At 41.0% G+C, this 19,269-nt stretch overlaps 1 protein-coding gene across 1 annotated transcript in view; it reads right to left on the bottom strand.

Moving 5' to 3' along the window:
• The window catches only part of PRKAR2A (protein kinase cAMP-dependent type II regulatory subunit alpha), an 80,043-nt gene that overhangs the window by 8,828 nt on the left and 51,946 nt on the right, over positions 1 to 19,269 (bottom strand). The window contains exons 5-9 of the mRNA XM_083426340.1: positions 11,097 to 11,203; positions 6,344 to 6,497; positions 3,481 to 3,582; positions 2,583 to 2,657; positions 1,415 to 1,480 (exon numbers count right to left, since the gene is read on the bottom strand). Coding sequence (XP_083282466.1) covers positions 1,415 to 1,480; positions 2,583 to 2,657; positions 3,481 to 3,582; positions 6,344 to 6,497; positions 11,097 to 11,203 — 504 coding nt within the window. The remainder of the gene's footprint in view (positions 1 to 1,414; positions 1,481 to 2,582; positions 2,658 to 3,480; positions 3,583 to 6,343; positions 6,498 to 11,096; positions 11,204 to 19,269) is intronic.

Here is a 19,269-nt window from a genome sequence, read left to right as displayed (position 1 = left end):
TCAGTGCTTCAGAAAACAGCCCAATTTAACTCAAGACCTATTTAGCGTCTGTGTGGTTCAGATCTGAATTTCAAACCAGATTCAGGAAAATCAAAGCTAATCACTATTTTGAGAAATTAAAAAATGTGATAAACTACTTTTTAAAACAGAATTGGATAAAAGTTGCAGGCATATTAGCTGCGCCTGGCAAGATAAAACATCGGTTAATTTCATTGTACACAGGTTGCACATTGACAATAAAGGTATTATTATGCTAATTTCCACACAAATTGATCCAGGAGTTTTTGTGCTGGCTATATATAAGTTAAACACACACACACACCATTTTATTTTTTTACTAAATAAGATTACATTTGCAGGCTTGGTAGCCCCTTCTGAGGCGATAAATACTGCCAAATTTCAGAAGGGTAGCTGTATGTGAACCAGCCCCATGGTTTTCTCTCACTTATGGTATATTATTTCCTTTACAATGCATCTAAATGACCAATTCACATAGGACATTTCCTATGTGTTTTTAATACCATTTCAAACATAACTTTCCTTCTTATACTAAAAGTATTTCTGTAAGGTGAAACTAATTAAGAAAGCTATGTGTATAAAATGTGCATATAAAAATGTTTGTCTAGAATATGTTTTGTGACAAGAGACACGTGCATGGATTGTTCACACGTAAGTGTATATGTCTCATTCCTACACAGAGAATATTGCAACACAAAAATGGCATCCTCTGTAGATTAGCCCTGAACTCTCTCCCTGGTACTGTACATTAACCTTTTCCCATTCAAATGCATATTAACTGCTTTATTTTAAACTCATTTTCACAAATCCATGTGTGTGCAAGGTAACACGGAAGCAACAGCAATCTCTCAGTACATTTCCCCCTATAATATGAAGTCTTGAGAATTCACTAGCAAAGGCAATTCCACAACTGGAAATTATAACCAAACTAACAGGCCGTAAGCAAAGTCAAAGTGAATGCAGAAGAGGGAGAGCGAACCTCTTCTTCCCCTAAAAAGAGATTTTTAGGCTTAATTGTGTTGTTGTTTTTTAAACAACAACATTGTATTTCTTTAAAGATACATATATAACGTCAGAGGGATTCCTTTTCACAACAGGATAACTTAGATTTTCATACAAATGTATGTTTCTAACTATGGCAATTCACAGCTTTAAGGATTTGCAGTGGTCTTGCTCACAGCCTACATGAACTTTTGGCGTCCTAAGAAACTGTTAATACCTTCACACCATTGCTTCCCTGCTCCACCCTCCCACCCCAATAGTAACTTTAGAGTAAAATAAGTAGCAGTTCTTATAGCAAGATTCTTGAAAATGATTTCTTTTTACTGGTCATTTTTCTTGACATTTGCATTTACTAAATTTTAACCGATCAGCTCCACAGCGTATTTGGACTCACCTTGCTTTTAATCAAGATCTTTACTTCACCAGATTCTACAATGTAAAAGCTGTCTGCCTTATCACCCTGTGAAGACAAGAAATTGTTTTCAGATTTGTTTTCGTTTTCTGAAACCCTGTTCAGCCCACTGACTTGGGTGGTGGTGTTGCACTGCTTTATTGTTTCACTGAATGATTTCTGTTTCATAAGTTCATTAGTAACAACAAGTGGATGCCATGTGCAAATAAAATAGACAAGCTTAACGGTTTTGAAGTTGTTAGCTATAATAATAATAATTTATTATTTATACCGTGCCCATCTGGCTGGGTTTCCCCAGCCACTCTTTGTTTACTAAATACACATAAACATACTAAATTATCTCTCTCTGGGGCATTTTCTGATATAAATTTCCCTAAGTTGCATGGGGGGAGGGAATTCCAATTCAAACTATCGCTGGTACAAATACTGGCATCAAACCACAATTGTGCTAAGTTCCGGAGTAAGGTAAAGGTAAAGGGACCCCTGACCATTAGGTCCAGTCGTGGCCGACTCTGGGGTTGCGGCGCTCATCTCGCTTTATTGGCTTCCGGGTCATGTGGCCAGCATGACTAAGCCGCTTCTGGCAAACCAGAGCAGTGCACGGAAACGCCGTTTACCTTCCCGCCGGAGTGGTACCTATTTATCTACTTGCACTTTGACGTGCTTTCGAACTGCTAGGTTGGCAGGAGCAGGGACTGAGCAACGGGAGCTCACCCCGTCGTGGGGATTCGAACCGCCGACCTTCTGATCTGCAAATCCTAGGCTCTGTGGTTTAACCCACAGCGCCACCAACGTCCCTAAGTTCCGGAGTAGTTCTTATAAAATGCAAACAACAGCATAGAGGGAAAATAAAAGATCCAGGTTGAATGACAAATAAGTACATCAGCAGAACCATGAAGTGCCACAGCAATACCACAGCACTTTGGTCAAGGAAAGAAGAAAGGTGCACATAAATGGCCACATTGCTTAAAACCCGAACACCAGTCACCCTAAAGGCTTATATTCATTTTACTTTGTGTATGCTGGTTTGGGTAACATAAGTAGGTATGATCAGCTAAAACAGGGAAGAACAGTTCATGCTGATAATGAAGTCAAGCTACACCTGACATTGTGATACGGAGTGTGTTGTGGAAGAACGGTGTCCACGTACCTGAGCAATGATACGTTCCCCATCTTGAAACGTTTTCTCCCCTATTACATCAACAATTTTCATTCGCTCCGAAGGCTGGAACAGAAAGAGAAAATGAATTCCACCTCCCATAATCCTTCCTCCGGCATAACCTAACCAAATGCTGTAACAAGGCGACCGAAGTGCCCATATGTGGATATGTGAAACCCTTCCCACAGTATTATTTGCAAAACTTTGCCCAAAACAGCATTTATGGCCAAAAGGCTGTTCACCCATTCACTGTTTTTGTCACCCATGCTTGCCCTCAACCCTACTTCTTCCACTGCTTTCCTTAGTTCTGACAACTCAAAGGAAGTCTGCTTCTCCACCCCTCCCCACATCATGAAACTGGACACAGCAATTGATGCCTGTTGTTGCTTCTAGTATACCTGGAAGCCAAAGAGAAACAGCAGTGACAACCACAAAAGTGCCACGCAGAGCTCTTTTGCCTTCATTTTAAATTGGTAACTAGAAAGGCAATAGGGAGGGCCACGCATGCAGCTCTTGGTGACAGCATTTCGTAAGCTGCCAGTTAGCTCAAGTCCTCATTCTGAAGGTTCCATTAGCATTTCCCCATTAGAAACCCTTTAATATTGGGAAGAGTGCCACACAAAGCCTTGATAGCTCGGCATAGTTTGTCTTGCATAATTTGTCCTTTCCTCACCTTGGGACAATTTGCCAGACAAGTAGCAAGGCTGGCTGAAATAGTTAATGTGGAAATACAGCACGGTTCTAAAGGAGTTGCTGTTACAAGTCCTATCCAAGTCTGGCAGGCTCGGCCACCCACCGAATATTTACAACGCTGAAAAGTTAAGTATAGCAGTGCCCCTAAATTAATTTTAATCATTCTTTATGGGTCACCTCCAACAAAATACTTTACCTCCAGTGACTTAAGGATGGGCACTGACTCAATGAATAGTTCATACGTCTTCCTTTTCCTTGCATTGTTTTTCACGATAATTCTTCTGAACGTCACTCGATCCTTTAAGAAGCAGCATTAAAGTGTAGGTTATTTACCCTGACAACTTCTATCTGAATTAGTCAAACAAGGACCTCGTCAATTGAAACAAGGAACTCATTCCTGTAAAGTTACGATTACGTTTCAAGTCTTTGTAAGAAGTGTCACATTTTTTTGCTAGTCAGGGCTCTGGTACTAGCTTTTGAAATGTCCACACAGTAATGTTAATACTAGAGAGGAAACAGGAAGAGAGAAGAGAGGGGGAAACGACTCTTTCCTAACCTGGTTTCTCTACATGCACTTTGACTGATGCAGAGAGGATACATTCAAAAACTGCTTGTTGAAAATGAGCAAACATTTATTTAGCTCAGCTCACAAGGACCCATTAATTCCATACTAAATATAGAATTAAAATGTCCACATGAAATTTGCCAACCTTTCTGCAAATCCACATAAGGCAGTTCACAGTTTAAGATGGCAGCTTGTCATTTGATAAAAGCAATACATTAAGGAAAAGGGATAGAAAAGGAAGAGGAAATAAAATTCAGGCCCAATGTCCACTGCGCAGGAGTATGATGGGATGAGAAAAGCCAAATGGCAAGTTATCTAAGCCACAATAATGGAGGGAGCATCACCACCTCAGATGCAGCTAGGTGGGATGGATGATGGAGACAATTTGGGGTGGGCGGGGTAAATATATATTAAGCATAAAAATCAAACAAATGAGAAACCTGCACCACATTTATTATCTCTGCCTTAACGCCATACTGTTATTCTTTTAACATTTTTTAACATTTTATGTACACCACTTAAAAAATCTCAATATTAAGCAATGTATAAAACCCTGAAATACATAAACTCCTGAAAAGACCAGCTCAAACTTGCTTTCCTAGTTACTGATAATTACATTAAGAAAATGCACTCAAATATCATGGAACTGCAGCCCTGGAAATTGCTTAAAAACATAAAGGGAAATTATTCTGAAAACAGCCAGTCTCTGAAACAAAAACAACTGCTTGGATAAAGAAAAGAGTGTCTTAATATGTTTGGAAAGGAAGAATTTGTTTGCAGCTGGATATATAGCTATGTTATCTTTCCAGAAACAGTAAACTGTACACTGGGGCAAGAGAAGACAGAATCTGTAATGGCTGTGCAATAACTACAGAAAACAGTAATTCAGTTTCCCATTTTTGTCAGCACAGGCTTGCAATGCCGCTCATGTTTAATTTCTCTAGCGTATGGCAGTGGTGGGGAGAGCCTGTCATTCAAGAATGCCCCCAGGGCCTAATAAGCAGCTGTGAGACAAAGTAAGGTAATTGAGAAAGCTGCTCCAACATGATGGCAACATTTTGAGAAAGGAAAGACACATGGGAAAGAGAATCTCTGGGAAGCGGAAAGCAATGCAGATAATCAAGGAAAAACCTAGTTTATGTCCAAAGGAAAAACATGTCGAGGGCATGGGCAGTGAAGCTGTTTTCATTTCTCTTCAACATTTCGGACACTCGTTTTTAAAATGGATTCACAAGTAACATCATGCATCTGATAAGGTATCTGGAATAAAATGCTACCTTTTGTTTTGCCCTCCTCTAATCAATAAACTCACATAGTATAACATATTTGGTATCAATTACTTAGATGGCCATTTCCAACTAACAGCAGGGAAAGTGGTGGCAAATGACCAAGTCCACAATGGAGGACGCACCTGCTTAGTGGCGGACAGAGTTTGATCAAAGCCATCCCTATCAGACGGACTTAATACTAGTAGCCATGAAGCTTGGTAGATACAGCGCACATACACATAATCCATGACACTTCAAAGGGTTCTATGACGTCAGAGCAACCAAGGCAAATTATTGCAGGCAACTATGAAGTGATCCCAGATTAGCAGCTGCCAGAAGGGAAGTTCCTCATTTTGTAAGTGTATCCCAGAAAAAGCAGCAATGCTCTCAGTCAGCTTTAGGAACCGCACTTCAGGACCTCTTTGCACTCCCCTCTTGGGGAGAAGAGAATCTATAAAGGCATTTTCCAACTCCATATGTAGGTATACCAATGTACAAGAGAAGCAGTTGTTCACTGGAACCAAATAACTGGTATATTTAATATTAGCAGGGATCTAAATAATTGCATTTCTAGTTTGACATGCCAAGGGGACTCTGGTTTTCGTTTCTTGAACAGCAGTCCTTGGTGCTGCATGGCAAATAACTTTGGGAAATGAGGCTTTCAAAAGCGGTTTGCAATATGACATGGGTAAGTGTGAGCAGAAAAAATAAAAATAAAAACATTTTCCACTACGAATGGAACCAAGACTACCAAATACTCCCTGAAGCAATATCAGCCATCTTGTTTTTTTACATGCTGCCTTAGGTAATTTTCATTGGAAAGCCAAATGAGCTCAGTGAGATGAAATTAAATGAATTAGCCAGCAGTCAGTACTGTCAGTTCCCAGTCGACTTTATGTGGTAAAGAAAAGGACTGGTGTTTAGAAAACAGTCCACCAATAACGTAAAATCTCTTACAAGGAAGTGACTATTTGGTACAGAGAGCCTTTCGTACAGAAAGCAAGTTCTCAGAAATGAATTCTGTGAAGCGACAGCATAGCTAGCTTAACTGCTAAATGGCCAAGCCTACAGTAGATCTAATAGACACAATTTAGAAAATAATAGATAGCAAGCCCTGCCAAAACCAGGAATAGCATAAAGCCATTGGAGGGGGACAAACATAATGCCTATAATAGTACAACAAACAAATGGGAGTAATTTTCCCACCACGCCCCAAATAAACTTACCAATCCCCAAAGGGATCCTTCTGTTGTGGCAACAATTGTCGCAGCTCTAGGAGTGTTGTACATCAGCGCCAGTTCCCCAAAACTGCCATGATTATCGTAGCGGCCAACACAGCGAGTTTGGCCATCTCGTGTTACAAAAATATCATACAATCCCCTAGAATGATGGGAAAACAAACACCATGGGCATTAGACCAAATATAACACTGCTAAAAAAACTCATCTTTGGCAAGAACACAAGGAATAAAATAAGATGGTTTCTGAATCTCTCCTCTGTGGTTTGGAGAGAATATACCCTGCCAACATGTATCCTGATCTGCCCTCAAAATAACTTGGCTATTTCCTTTTCACTGTGTTAGGTCTTTATTTGGAATTCCTTTTCTCTTGCAAGTGCTATATATATATTTATAATTTGCAAAATATTGTACATTTTTTATTTACTGCTTTCGGAATAATATTTTGAAGTGGGTGACTGTTATTTCTGTTTTACAGATGAGAAATTTAAGCAAATAAAAAAATTACCGTATTTTTCGCCCTATAGAGCACACCGCTCCATAGGGCGTACCTGGTTTTTTTTCTGGGGGGGGGGGATAAAGAAAAAAAAATTATTTCCCCCCCAGGCGCGGGGCTGGGGCAAGGGAAGCCCAAGCTTCCCCTGACCCCAACCCCCAGAACAGGCTGCTATCCGCAAGCCTAGAGAGCCCGGCGGGAACTCCTGCCGGGGTCTCCAGGCTTGCGGATATCTGCCCGAAGCCCGGGGCGCACTGCTCAGTGCGCCCCAGGCTTCGGGATGCAGGCTGCTATCCGCAAGGCTTGCGGATAGCTTCCTGAAGCCTGGAGAGCGAGAGGGGTCGGTGTGACCCCTCTCGCTCTCCAGGCTTCAGCAAAAGCCTGCATTCGCCCCATAGGACGCACACACATTTCCCCCTTCATTTTTGGAGGGGAAAAAGTGTGTCCTATAGGGCGAAAAATAGGGTACTTCCTCAGAAGGCACACATTAAGTGAACAGTTGAGATGGGATAGTGATATATGCTTTAGAAGGAAAGTGTTAACATATCTCAGTGTCTATCAGTGATGCAGAGACTTTATTTTTTCATGGAAATACTTCTGTTTCATAAAGTATGAATGCCAACTACAAATGGCAGTTTCAAAGCTTTTAGTTTTTTGAAATAATACAGATATGCAAAATTAGATCACAATCTATGCTACTAGAGAAATTTCTGATGCAAACTGAAAACTACCCTAAGCAAATTACCCTGTACTCAAATGACTGCAGTCGTCCATGAGACTTAATTTTGACCCCTAATGGTTAAATTTTCCAGTTACTTAATCATTCAAAATACTACTAATTATGATAAGGTGTTCTCTTTATCTCAAGTGCCAGTCTAGTCAACCTCTGTATGTACCATTTGAAAAAACCTGCACTGGGAGCCAATTATTTATATCCTGCTATCACTCCAACTGCCAGGCTTACACACACACACACACACACACACACACACAGTTACAATGTCTTGAGATATACTGAAGAACATTTTGTAATCTGACAACCTTAAATCTGACCTGTTCCCCAAGGTACCATGCTATCCTAATAAAATGCACTAGCACAGAAAGGATTATGATCTATTGCTACAAAAAGAGCACTGTTACTACTGAGCCCCTAGAGGATTTTGTGTCTTCAAAGGGTTCTGGGCTTAAATGAGCATGAAGTTGTCAGAGTTTATTTATTAACTAAAACTTTATTTTAGAACAGCAGTGTTCTAAACTTTAGTTGAAGCCATGTTGCAACTTCCAAGACACCTACAACAGTTTTATAGCTGGTCTAGTTCAGTGCGGCTGCTACTGGATAATACAGATCTTACGTGCAACTCTCACAACTCCAAGTTAGGATTGTTGATTTCTATGTATTAAACTATAGAATAGAGGGAAGAAAGCATGCTATCCAACTAAGTTCAACTTGGAGTAGACACACTGAAATTAATGTCTCTGCACGACTAATGTTGGATACAACCTTGATACTACAATATTGCCTTATGCTAATTGCTGAAGCTTTAATGCCAAAGACATTAACATTTTGGGAGAGCTCTACTTTAAAAGGCTATTTCGTAAGTGACAATCTAAACAATACCAACTGGTTACATTTTGCCCACAATTTTTATTCCATAAGAATATGAGAACAGTGGTGCCTCGCAAGACGAAATTAATTCGTTCTGCGAGTCTCTTCGTCTAGCGGTTTTTTCGTCTTGCGAAGCAACCCCATTAGCGGTTTAGCGGCTATTAGCGGCTATTAGCGGCTATTAAAGGCCTAAGGGATTAGCAGATTAGCTGCTAAAAGGCTATTAGCGGTTTAGCGGCTTAGAAAAAGGGGGTGGGGAGCGAAAAAAAATCTCAAGACTCGCAAGACATTTTCGTCTTGCGAAGCAAGCCCATAGGGAAATTCGTCCTGCGAAGCGCATCGAAAAACGGAAAACCCTTTCGTCTAGCGGGTTTTCCGTCTTGCGAGGCATTCGTCTTGCGGGGCACCACTGTATGCAACGTTTTCCCTTCATAACAAAGTTAAATTATCACATATTTTCAGCAAAATGCAAGAAAAGGAAACACGTGAAAGTTGTCATCACTGGAGAACAATACATAAATTGGCTCTTGAGAAACATGTCTTAAATATATCACTGATTACATTTGTACATCATGCTCAACCATAACTTAGCAAGACATGCAAACCTAGAGGTTACCAGAGCAGAGACAACAGGCTATCCCTGTCCAGATAGGAGTGCAGCTGGGCCACCATCTGAAGTTGATGGAAGGCGTTCCATGCCACTGAGGCCACTTGAGCCTCAAGCAACAGCTTATTTAATTAAAACTAACCATAGTTAATTAAGGTTAGCCACAGTTTCAGTTCCAGATGACTGGCAAGCTGTGACTAATCAAACATCGAAGCAAAAGCTTCTGAGCTCCTCCTTCTGGTCACGCAAGGGGAAGAAACCCAAGGCTCACTGTGATTTCTTTCCACTTGTGCATGTTGCACTGAACTATGGTTTAGTGTGGCATGCATAGACACTGTGTACTTATGATACAAAAAGCGAATCTCTATGTGGAACAAATTCTAAAACCCAGTGGCATGTGAACTAGCCAAGCAGTATTTGAGATTGATGGGACATACTGAAGTACAAGTTAATATCTTTCCAGTTTATTCAATCCAGTTACAGTCATACCTCGTGTTTAAGTTGCTTCACGTTGAGCATTTTCGGGTTTTGCTCCACAGCGACCCAGAAGTAACGGAACGTGTTCCTTCTGGGTTTCACCGCTCACGCATGCGCAGACGCTCAAAATGACGTCATGCGCATGCGCAGAAGCAGTGAATCACGACCTGTGCATGTGCAGATGCGGGTTGCGTTCTCTTCAGGATGCAGATGGGGCTCCGGTATGGATCCCGTTCGCATCCAGAGGTACCACTGCACTAGAACTCATTTTTTCAAAACGACCATATTTTTCCATGTATGACAATGTTTTTTGCTAAAAAAATATTTAGTCAAAAACTGGGGGTCGTTTTATACACTGATGGTGAAAGCACAGCGGTTTGGGCTCTGGCGTGGGCAGCCTGGGCTTGCATTCAGGCTCTGGCCCGATTTCTTAATTTGGGGTTCAAAAAAATAGGGGACATCTTATACACGGAAAATTATGGTACATTTTTATCTGCAAAACTCCAAAGAGGTACATCTTCAAAGTTGTTTCAAATATCTTATTCAATCTTTCAAATATCTTATTAAATAGCTGTCCTATCTGAGATTCTTATGTGCTCTTTTTAGATTTCAGATCCTCCCTTTTAACATTTTAAACTTTAAACTTTTAGCTTTTAAACATTTTATTGTATCTTTGATTTGTGCTGTAATACACTTGCAGATTCACTTGAATATATATATATATATATATATATATATTCCTATAGAAATGAATAAATAGATAATGCATATGCAAGTCCCTGTTAAAAATCTTGTGCCATCTTAAGACTGTAGCTGAGCTGAGCTCTTAAGAGACTTTATTCCCACAGCCATTTATCCATTGGTTCATCAGTCTTATTATCATCCTCATTCCACAGGAAACCATAAATGTTCATATTTCACTATTATCTGTAGAAGAATTAAGTAGGTGTTCATCAGTAAAACTGTCAGGATAATAATATTTAAGAGGGAACATTACATGACAGTTTTAGACACTTCAAAAATGATATAAACATATTTCATGACTAATGCACAAGCTTCACAAAAAGACCATTCTTCTTACTTGGAGATAATGTCAACATAGTTAGAGAGATAATGTACAAAATCAACTTAAGAGTTACTATAACTCTGACAAGACAACTGCCCCAAAGCTTCAATGAAGAATCAGGCTATGCACAATTAAAGCTGCTGGTGTTTTACAGTAGAAGCATTATAAATCCTATGAGTATTGTTGATGGTTAGCTAATGTAATGCGCATTTTGTGCACCTACACTCAAAGGGATCTTTTGACTGCATCTGCCATTGACAATTAATGAATGAGCCATACAATGAAGGCTGAAGTATTAGCCAGGTATCATGTGTGCTTTCCACCATATCATGTTTGTAGAACCCTCTTCTCCAGTATGCACCCTGCTTAGAAAATTCCATTTCCTAGCAAGGCACTCCTAGGTACTAAATTACATTTCAGAATACCATTTTCTACTCAGATAAAAAACCAAGTCCTAAACCCATGAGAAAGCAATGCTTTGGCATCTTACCGTTCAATTACATAAAAGTTGTCTCCATCATCTCCTTGGTCGATTACATGATCCTGAGGTTGAACTTTCATTTCAAACATGGCATCAAGAACCTGTGATAGTTGCTCCTGAAAGGACAATAACGCTTGGGTGAATACATTGGCTTATTTTTATGCCCCAAATCGTCCTGTTTGTGCCTACAGTCCCATGTTCCATGTGAGGAGAAAGGTCAAGTAGCCATTGTAAATAATGGCTCCTTGGAAAAATTCAAGCTTATTTGCACTTTCCAACATGGCAACTATCTCCATGAAGGGAAAATCTATCTTATGAAGCAATCCAGCTATTTAACTCTGAAAGCAGACATTTATCTTAAACATTTGCTCTGGGGATCAAGCAAGCAACCAACCAACTCAAGGCACTTGTACTAATGCAGTTCTTATATAGAAGTTCATTTTGCACGTGACCACCAATGCACAGGTCCCTTTGGACCCACAAGAGGGCAGCGCAGGGGCAGAGGGGCAGGAACAGAGCCTGTTGCTGCCTGTATTTTCACTCACTTTGCAACACACATGTGAGGATAAGAAGTAATCAAAGCACCTGCACACCAAATGCTTTATTATTAAATAGGAGTAAGTCTCAACAGACAAAGCCAGAAATGCTTTGTTACAAAAACCTGCTTCAAAAACCTGCTTCAAACATTATAGCGTAAATAGCACATGAAAAAGAATGAGAGCCTAGATGGTGGGCTTCATTAACACAGAGTACTTTTTTACCAAGGGACATGGAGTGGTGCTGTGGGTTAAATCACAGAGCCCAGGACTTGCCGATCAGAAGGTCAGCGGTTCGAATCCCCGCAACGGGGTGAGCTCCCGTTGCTCAGTCCCTGCTCCTGCCAACCTAGCAGTTTGAAAGCATGTCAAAGTGCAAGTAGATAAATAGGTACCACTCTGGCAGGAAGGTAAACGGCGTTTCCGTGCGCTGCTCTGGTTTGCCAGAAGCGGCTTAGTCATGCTGGCCACATGACCCGGAAGCTGTACGCCGGCTCCCTCGGCCAGTAAAGCGAGATGAGCGCCGCAACCCCAGAGTCGGTCAGGACTGGACCTAACGGTCAGGGGTCCCTTTACCTTTACCTTACTTTTTTACCACAGCTTGTATCTGTATTGATTCTGAAATTGTTTTAATTGGGTTGTATCCAACTAAATCATTGTACATGCAGCACTACTTTTGTGAGTGCAACAAAACTCCCCCCCCCCCAAAAAAAGAACTGTTTTAGGAGCTCCTGAAGCCAATTTGCAGATGGCTTGGGGGCTGCACAGGGAGCAGAGAGGGAGGAGAAATTCCAGTGCACTCATGGTAGACATTCAGTTGGCTAGAACCCATTGGTTTTATATATTGTTTTAATTGTTGATGTTTTTACAGTTGAATCACTTTAAGATAGGAAGCAATTCATAAAGTGAAATAAATAATTTCTACACATTTTAATCAGCTCTGAGTAGCAAGAAAGAAGTGGGATTGAGGACATTACTGAAAGGATTTTTGATTCAGAGGAAGGGATTCCCTTAACCGAAAAAAGGCTCCAGAGCAATATAACTTTCATTTAGTAGCTGTTATCTGGAAGTACTTCACAATATTGTGAATTACAAAATGAAATGGCACAAACTGTTTGGCAATTACAAAATGTAATTGCCAAACAATTACAAAAATAGTTACCGTATTTTTTGCACCATAACACTCACTTTTTTCCTCCTAGAAAGTAAGGGGAAATGTCTGTGCGTGTTATGGAGGGAATGCCTACGGGTGGCATGCTACGGATTTTCCCCTAAAAACTACATGCGTGTTATGGTCGTGTGCGTGTTATAGAGCGAAAAATACGGTAAGTAAAAATAAAGCATCTCTATGAAAAATCAATTAAAATCAATGCAGTTATTATTTCTATCACAGACACGAAACAGTTGTAAGAAACTATATTTTCAACCCATAATTTTATTTAATTCATGTGAGAAACATAATCATCCATTCACAACTTGCAAAAGTGTTTAACTGTAGAGAATTAAAATACTGTGATGACACTGAGGCCAATTTTGTATTACATTTTATGTTCTCACAGTTGTCATCTTATTCATCAAATAGGACACACAAATTTCTTATCATTAACATGCAGAAGCAAATCTGTTTATGTCCCAATGCAACCTTTCAACTTTGAATGATGCTTGCTAGGCAGTGAGCCTGCAAATACATCCTTTATTATCTTAGTGTTGACCAGCCTACTTAATAACACATATTTTCCTTTCTTCTATAGCAAGTGCTGTTTAGCGACTAAGAACCACTTTTCAGCCTGAAGGCCCCGCAAGCAGTTCGCTGTTACACATACTCCTAAGTCTGTACTATCAGTTACTAAAATTTTGTTTGATACTGACACATATGAACTCTGTTCTCAGTTGTAGCTTGTTTGCAGTATTACTGCTTTTTGAATGATTAAAGCTGAAAGTGCTACAGTAAACATTTTGAAAGCACAAGGGATTATCTCAGAGCTGCTGAAAAACCGCAAAACAAACTCTGGACCACCTTCAGTGCGAAGAGGGGGTGGGATTTGAAAAGGTTTCAGACTACAGCAGTTTGGGGAGTTGACATTCAGACAAAAGGTTGTTCCTCCCTGTTCAAATCCTATCAAAGGACGTTCTAGGGCTTTCATCATACCAGGATTCCCGGTTCATGCAGCGTTTCTGAATCATCATTAAAAGGATGCAGATAGTAGCTAAGCAACCTATTAACAAAGCAAAGAAAACCTAGAGAAATAAAGGTTTCAAAAGGTTTTACAATGCCTCTATAATCATACTTTCTAATAGCGGGCCAACAGATGGGGCAAATCAAGCTGGGTCACAGGATGGAATGAATATCTCAAGGGCTTCCATAGGTTTGCGCAAGAGAATAAACTCCTCTACTTCTGATTCACCACTCTGCTCATCACCACCACCATCATCCTCTGGCAGATGATCAGAGTCAAGGTCTTCAGGGGAAGCAAAGTGTCTGGGCAGGCACAGTGTTCCCCTATCCTGAAGTGCAGGGGCAGCAGAAACCCTGGGTTGGGAGTGAGGAGCCCTGTGTGAAGGTCACACTCTAGGCCAGGGGTAGGCAACCTAAGGCCCAGGGGCCGGATGCGACCCAATCGCCTTCTCAATCCGGCCCGCGGACGGTCTGGGAATCCATTTGTTTTTACATGAGTAGGATGCATGCTTTTATTTAAAATGCACCTCTGGGTTATTTGTGGGGCATGGGAATTCATTCATCCCCCCCCAAAAAAAATATAGCTTGGCCTACCACATGGTCTGAGGGACGGTGGACCGGCTCACTGCTGAAAAAGGTTGCTGACCCCTGCTCTAGACTGCCTGTTGGAGCTGGAGGGAGGAGCAGGAGCAGCAGATAAATATAGTTGATGAAGATTTAGAGGCTGAGATGGCATTGAGGGCAAAACTACTTCTGTAGCTAGATCTGCTAGTAGAGCCTCCTTAAGGTGGTGCAGATCTGGATGAAATTCAGGAGTTAATAATGCTGTATTCTGAAGCAGAGACTGCTGCTTGATTGTTATGGAATGATGCTGAAACATTTGATTCATGTTAGGCCAAACTGCATGAACACCTTGACTCAGAGAGGTTTCCAGGGAATGAGGAAATTCCACTAAGTTCAGCTGAGGAAGAGCTTCCCTGTTAAGTGATCTAACTTGTGAACTGCATGCTCTCCTTCACCAGGAATAGATTGTGTTGCCCTCCTCTCTTTGCCTTGTGCGTGCTCCTAAACCAAAGCAGAGGTACAGTCATCCCCCTAATAATTGCAGAAGGACCTGATCTCTCCCCACCCCGCCAAGAGGGAGAAGGAGAGGCTGGCAAACCAGGAAGATCTGCCATAACTGAGCTGAAAGTGGTAAATACTGCTACTGGATGGCAGCTAGAGCTAAAACTTGAGTAGAAGCAGAGCTAGCTGTAATCATGTCTAGTTCCTTTATCGCGTGTGGATTTCTTCTGTGTCTTGATCGTTAGCAAAAAAATGCAAAGAAACTGGCTAGCCCCCCACTGAGCTAAGGTGTAGTGGTTTGAAAAGCCTTAGCTGTACTGAGCAAAAGGCTGGAAGCAGGAAGGAGGCTAACTAAAAGCAGCAAAAATGCAATAAAGAGTCTGAAGAGATTGTAGATAAGGAAACCAACAACTGAATTGGCCTTAAAAAATGAGTGGGGAAACACCAGAGTGCTGGATGGAGCGCTGAGAAGAACCAAAATGAGGCTAAACAGAGAGAAATTCAACAAGAGGTAGAAGAAACAAGGAAAGAGCCAGCCTGAAAGAAGTTTCAGGAAGAAAGAACCGCTTTCTGTGACGCAAAGTAAAAAACCAAAGGAGGAAATTGCGGGGAGGAGCTAAAACAGCAACTTCCTGTTTGAATTCTTTATTTTTATAAGCTTGCAATGTTACCTATTGCCCACCAGGCAGTTCCAAACCTAAATCTCAATCTAGCCACAGCTTTTGTGGGATTCTCCAGAGTACACATCCATACTCTCAGCTAACTAGTGGAACTGCTCAATTATGTAGGGTTGACATACGTCTGGAATTTCCCCGACATACCCGGAATACTGCAGTCGAAAGCAGTGTCCGGCGGAAATCGGCTAAATGTCTGGACATATGGCAACCGCTGTCAACAGTGACGTTTTTCCCAATATTCCTCAAAAATAGCTCTAAAACATCCAATTTCTTTGCGGTTTTGCAAAAAAAAACCCTCAATAATATGGCACTCCTAAATTATGGAACAGCTTGGATAGGTGCTACCAGGTTTGTTCCAACCACCAGTACACTTGGTTTGGTTTCTGACTTCCATGATTAAGACTTGCAAAAACACATCAGCCCGAACATTTTCAACAGGTGAAGGAATGTGCCCCAGGCAGTACTATTTCTTGTTCCTTCTCCCAGCAAAACTACCACTCAGGCATTCTGCTGCTCAGGAAGGGAGAAGAAATCTGACAGCACCATAAATACAGCCTCTGGTGAGAGCTCACTTGTCTCCCTTCGTTCAGCCTCACTTCTGCAAACATCTGACTATGAATTCCCCTTGTTAGAATTTAATGAATAAAGAGCAGTCACATGTAATTTATGAATAACCTTGAAATTATGGCTACGCTTATAAGAAGTTCAGCACAATTAAGGCGACTGAATTAAAAGACAGCTTGTTCCAGTTAGGTTAAAAAGCTGTTTCACAAAGTTGAAGCTAGAATGACAATCATTCTTCTTGGGTGCATCACAGAACAGAGTGGCAAGAAATGGTGAAGAACATTATAGACCAAGACTGAATTGCTGTATAAACAGTAATGCCAGGGCAATATATTATCCAAACTTAAATGGCAATTAAGAGCGGATTGAACTGTGTGATTGCACAAAATGACGGAGAGATAACCGATGCCGCCTGGATTCTTCATTTTGGAATGGTGAAGCAGAAAAAAAGCTGTCATGGCATGCTAACCTTGAAACAGGAAACTATGTTTTCGCCTTTTATCACTGCACCATCCCAAAGAATACCTACAGATGGGTTTGCTATCTTATTGAATTCTAAACTGTCACTGCTCACTGACACTTGCTGATCCTGGACTGCCTCTATAAGTAGCACAGGCCAACCTTTCATAACCTGCCCAAGTATCAGGTTCTATACTGACTGCACTCATAGCTTCCTTGCACTCTCTTCAAGGACTGTCAGGATGTTGCGGAAAATCTGAAGTGCCCAAAGTGGGTCCCCATGTAACAGAGCAAAGCAAACGTGAGTGTTATGGCACTGATGGAAAATCACTAGTGTTATAGAACAGCCCTTTTTTGGAGCCTGTGGTGCATCACTGAGAGCACAGGGGGAGAATCTCTTCATCTCTCTATCATTCTCAGGCTGAAGAAAGAGGGATATGTCAAAATCCCTCTCCCAGGCAGAGAAAACAGGAAGAGAATACTAGGGAAGAACAGATCATAAATTTTTAAAAAACTTTTAAAGCAGCTCTTTCCTTTTCTTATTTATGTCACTTAAGACACCAGTACAAATGACAACTTAAATACTACCATAAATATCACTTTCCTGATGCCTTATAAGGTTATTTGTTAGTAGATGCACTGGATGAGCATCAACGCTTTTGCAAGAGCTTCAGCTTTGTTCACTGTTTATCCTAGGCATAAATATCCTTCTTTGGTTGCCTGATGTGTGCAGAGTAACAAATATTTTCTCCAAAAAAAGCCAACTGAAAAAATGTTTTGTGACAGAATAATGCATCAGTAATTGACTAGCAAAAATTAGCTGGTTTGCATAGTAATTTGGTCATTTGACTGGAGTGCTTTAACCTAAGGATTGATTTGCTTTTTTATTCTTTTCAATTAGTGTCCCATTATCCTATCCATTAAAAACTCTGGGAGTTCCTTAGTTAATTTATATTCAATATTTGTAAATTCCCTTAGATGACAGTGTTCAGAAAGTAGAACGATATAATATTTCTCCCTCTGCCATAAACTAGAACTTCCAGTGGAATCAATTAGCAGTAGGCTCAAGACATAAAACAAAGGACTTTGTAAGACAGTGCATAATTTAAGAAATTCACTTTCACAAAATGTCCCCAAAGACTGAACCAAGTGCTATTAGCCATGGAACCACTATGCTGTGAGGCACCATGGTACCTACAAGCCCACAGTGGACAAGAGTAAGAAGGACTAAATAGACCTGGTCTGATCTGGCATAAAATTATAGAGTTGTAGAGTTGGAAGGGACCACAAGGGTCATGTTCTCATATACTTGGTCTAAGGCTGAAGTTCTATGTACAATTTACTAGTGATTAAGTCTACTGGACTCAAGGGGCTTACTTCTGAGTAAACAGGAACAGGGACTGGGCTGTGGCATTCCATTTTTTTTCTTTCCAACTAATCTATAGCAGGTGTGGGGGATCTTTCATTCTCCAAATGTTGCTGAACTGTAATGCCCATTATCCCTGACCATTGACCATGCCTTCAAGGACTGATGGGAGTTGTAGTTCAGCAAATATCTAGAGGGCCAAAGTTTCCCACTTCTGCTCTATGTGGAAAAGCACGGACAGTCATATGCTAACTGATTACTTAAAAAAAAATACTGCATTTGATGGGTAAGAGAAGAGCAGTTCACATTAGCTGACTTCAGGCGGATTCTCTGCATTGTGAGGTTAAAGCCAGAGGATCAATTTCGAAAGTTTTCTTACAGATTTGTGGAGAATACCTCTTAAGACTGCAGCACCAGAGTGGTTACTTCCTGCTAGCAGACCAACTATTTAAAAATGTCAAAAAGAATAACAGAGTTTTGGTCTTTAACAGCTTTTGAGCAGTTTGCTAAACCTTAGAGTTGAATTTTTAGGGCAGCTGGCAGTACAGTGGTACCTTGGGTTACAAACACTTTGGGTTACAGACTCCGCTAACCCGGAAGTAGTACCTCAGGTTAAGAACCTTGCCCCAGGATGAGAACAGAAATCACGCGGCGGCAGCACAGCGCCCCATTAGCTAAAGTGGTATCTCAAGTTAAGAATAGTTTCAGGTTAAGAACGGACCTCCGGAACAAATTAAGCTCATAACCAGAGGTACCACTGTAGCTTGAAATTACAGCAAAAAAGACCATTGGCAATGCTGCTGATAGTTGGGCTGAAATGGCTTCACTGTGCCACGTTTTGTGGAATAAGTAATAAACCAATTTTATAGTACACCTACTTATACCAGATGAAAGTACAAGTTTCTAGCAGCACCAATAGAATGAACAATGCCTGAAAAGTGATTTTTCCTCTTCCCAATCTCACTTGCCAAGGAAGGACTGATACTGACCTTCAGTGAGAGTTCAAGCTGGGCCCAGGGGTAGCAACTCATACCAAAGTAAGTGAGCAGAGGCATTTAGAGTTACTGTAGGAAGGTCCAGCTTTCCAGAACACAAGCTACGCACTCCTCCTTTCAAATACTGACAATAGACAAGGCAACAGAATACAGCACAAGGCCTTAATACAGCAAGGGGAAAGAAGGCACGAAGGTAGCTGAGGCAGGTACATCCCCAAGTGGTACCAACATGAAGCACTAGGCTATCGCTATTGCCAAGGTCATTCACCTAACGACAAAGGCGCAAGAATTCTTGTGAATATGCTGCTCTTGAGGAGGAAGAACAAGGTGAACCTCTGAGTCAA

Source organism: Podarcis tiliguerta, assembly GCF_965153285.1.
Source record: "Podarcis tiliguerta genome assembly, chromosome: 2".
NCBI classification, from domain to species: Eukaryota; Metazoa; Chordata; class Lepidosauria; order Squamata; family Lacertidae; genus Podarcis; species Podarcis tiliguerta.
The sequence above is the reverse complement of the archived record's forward strand: the minus strand, read 5'-3'. Positions and strand labels throughout refer to the sequence as shown.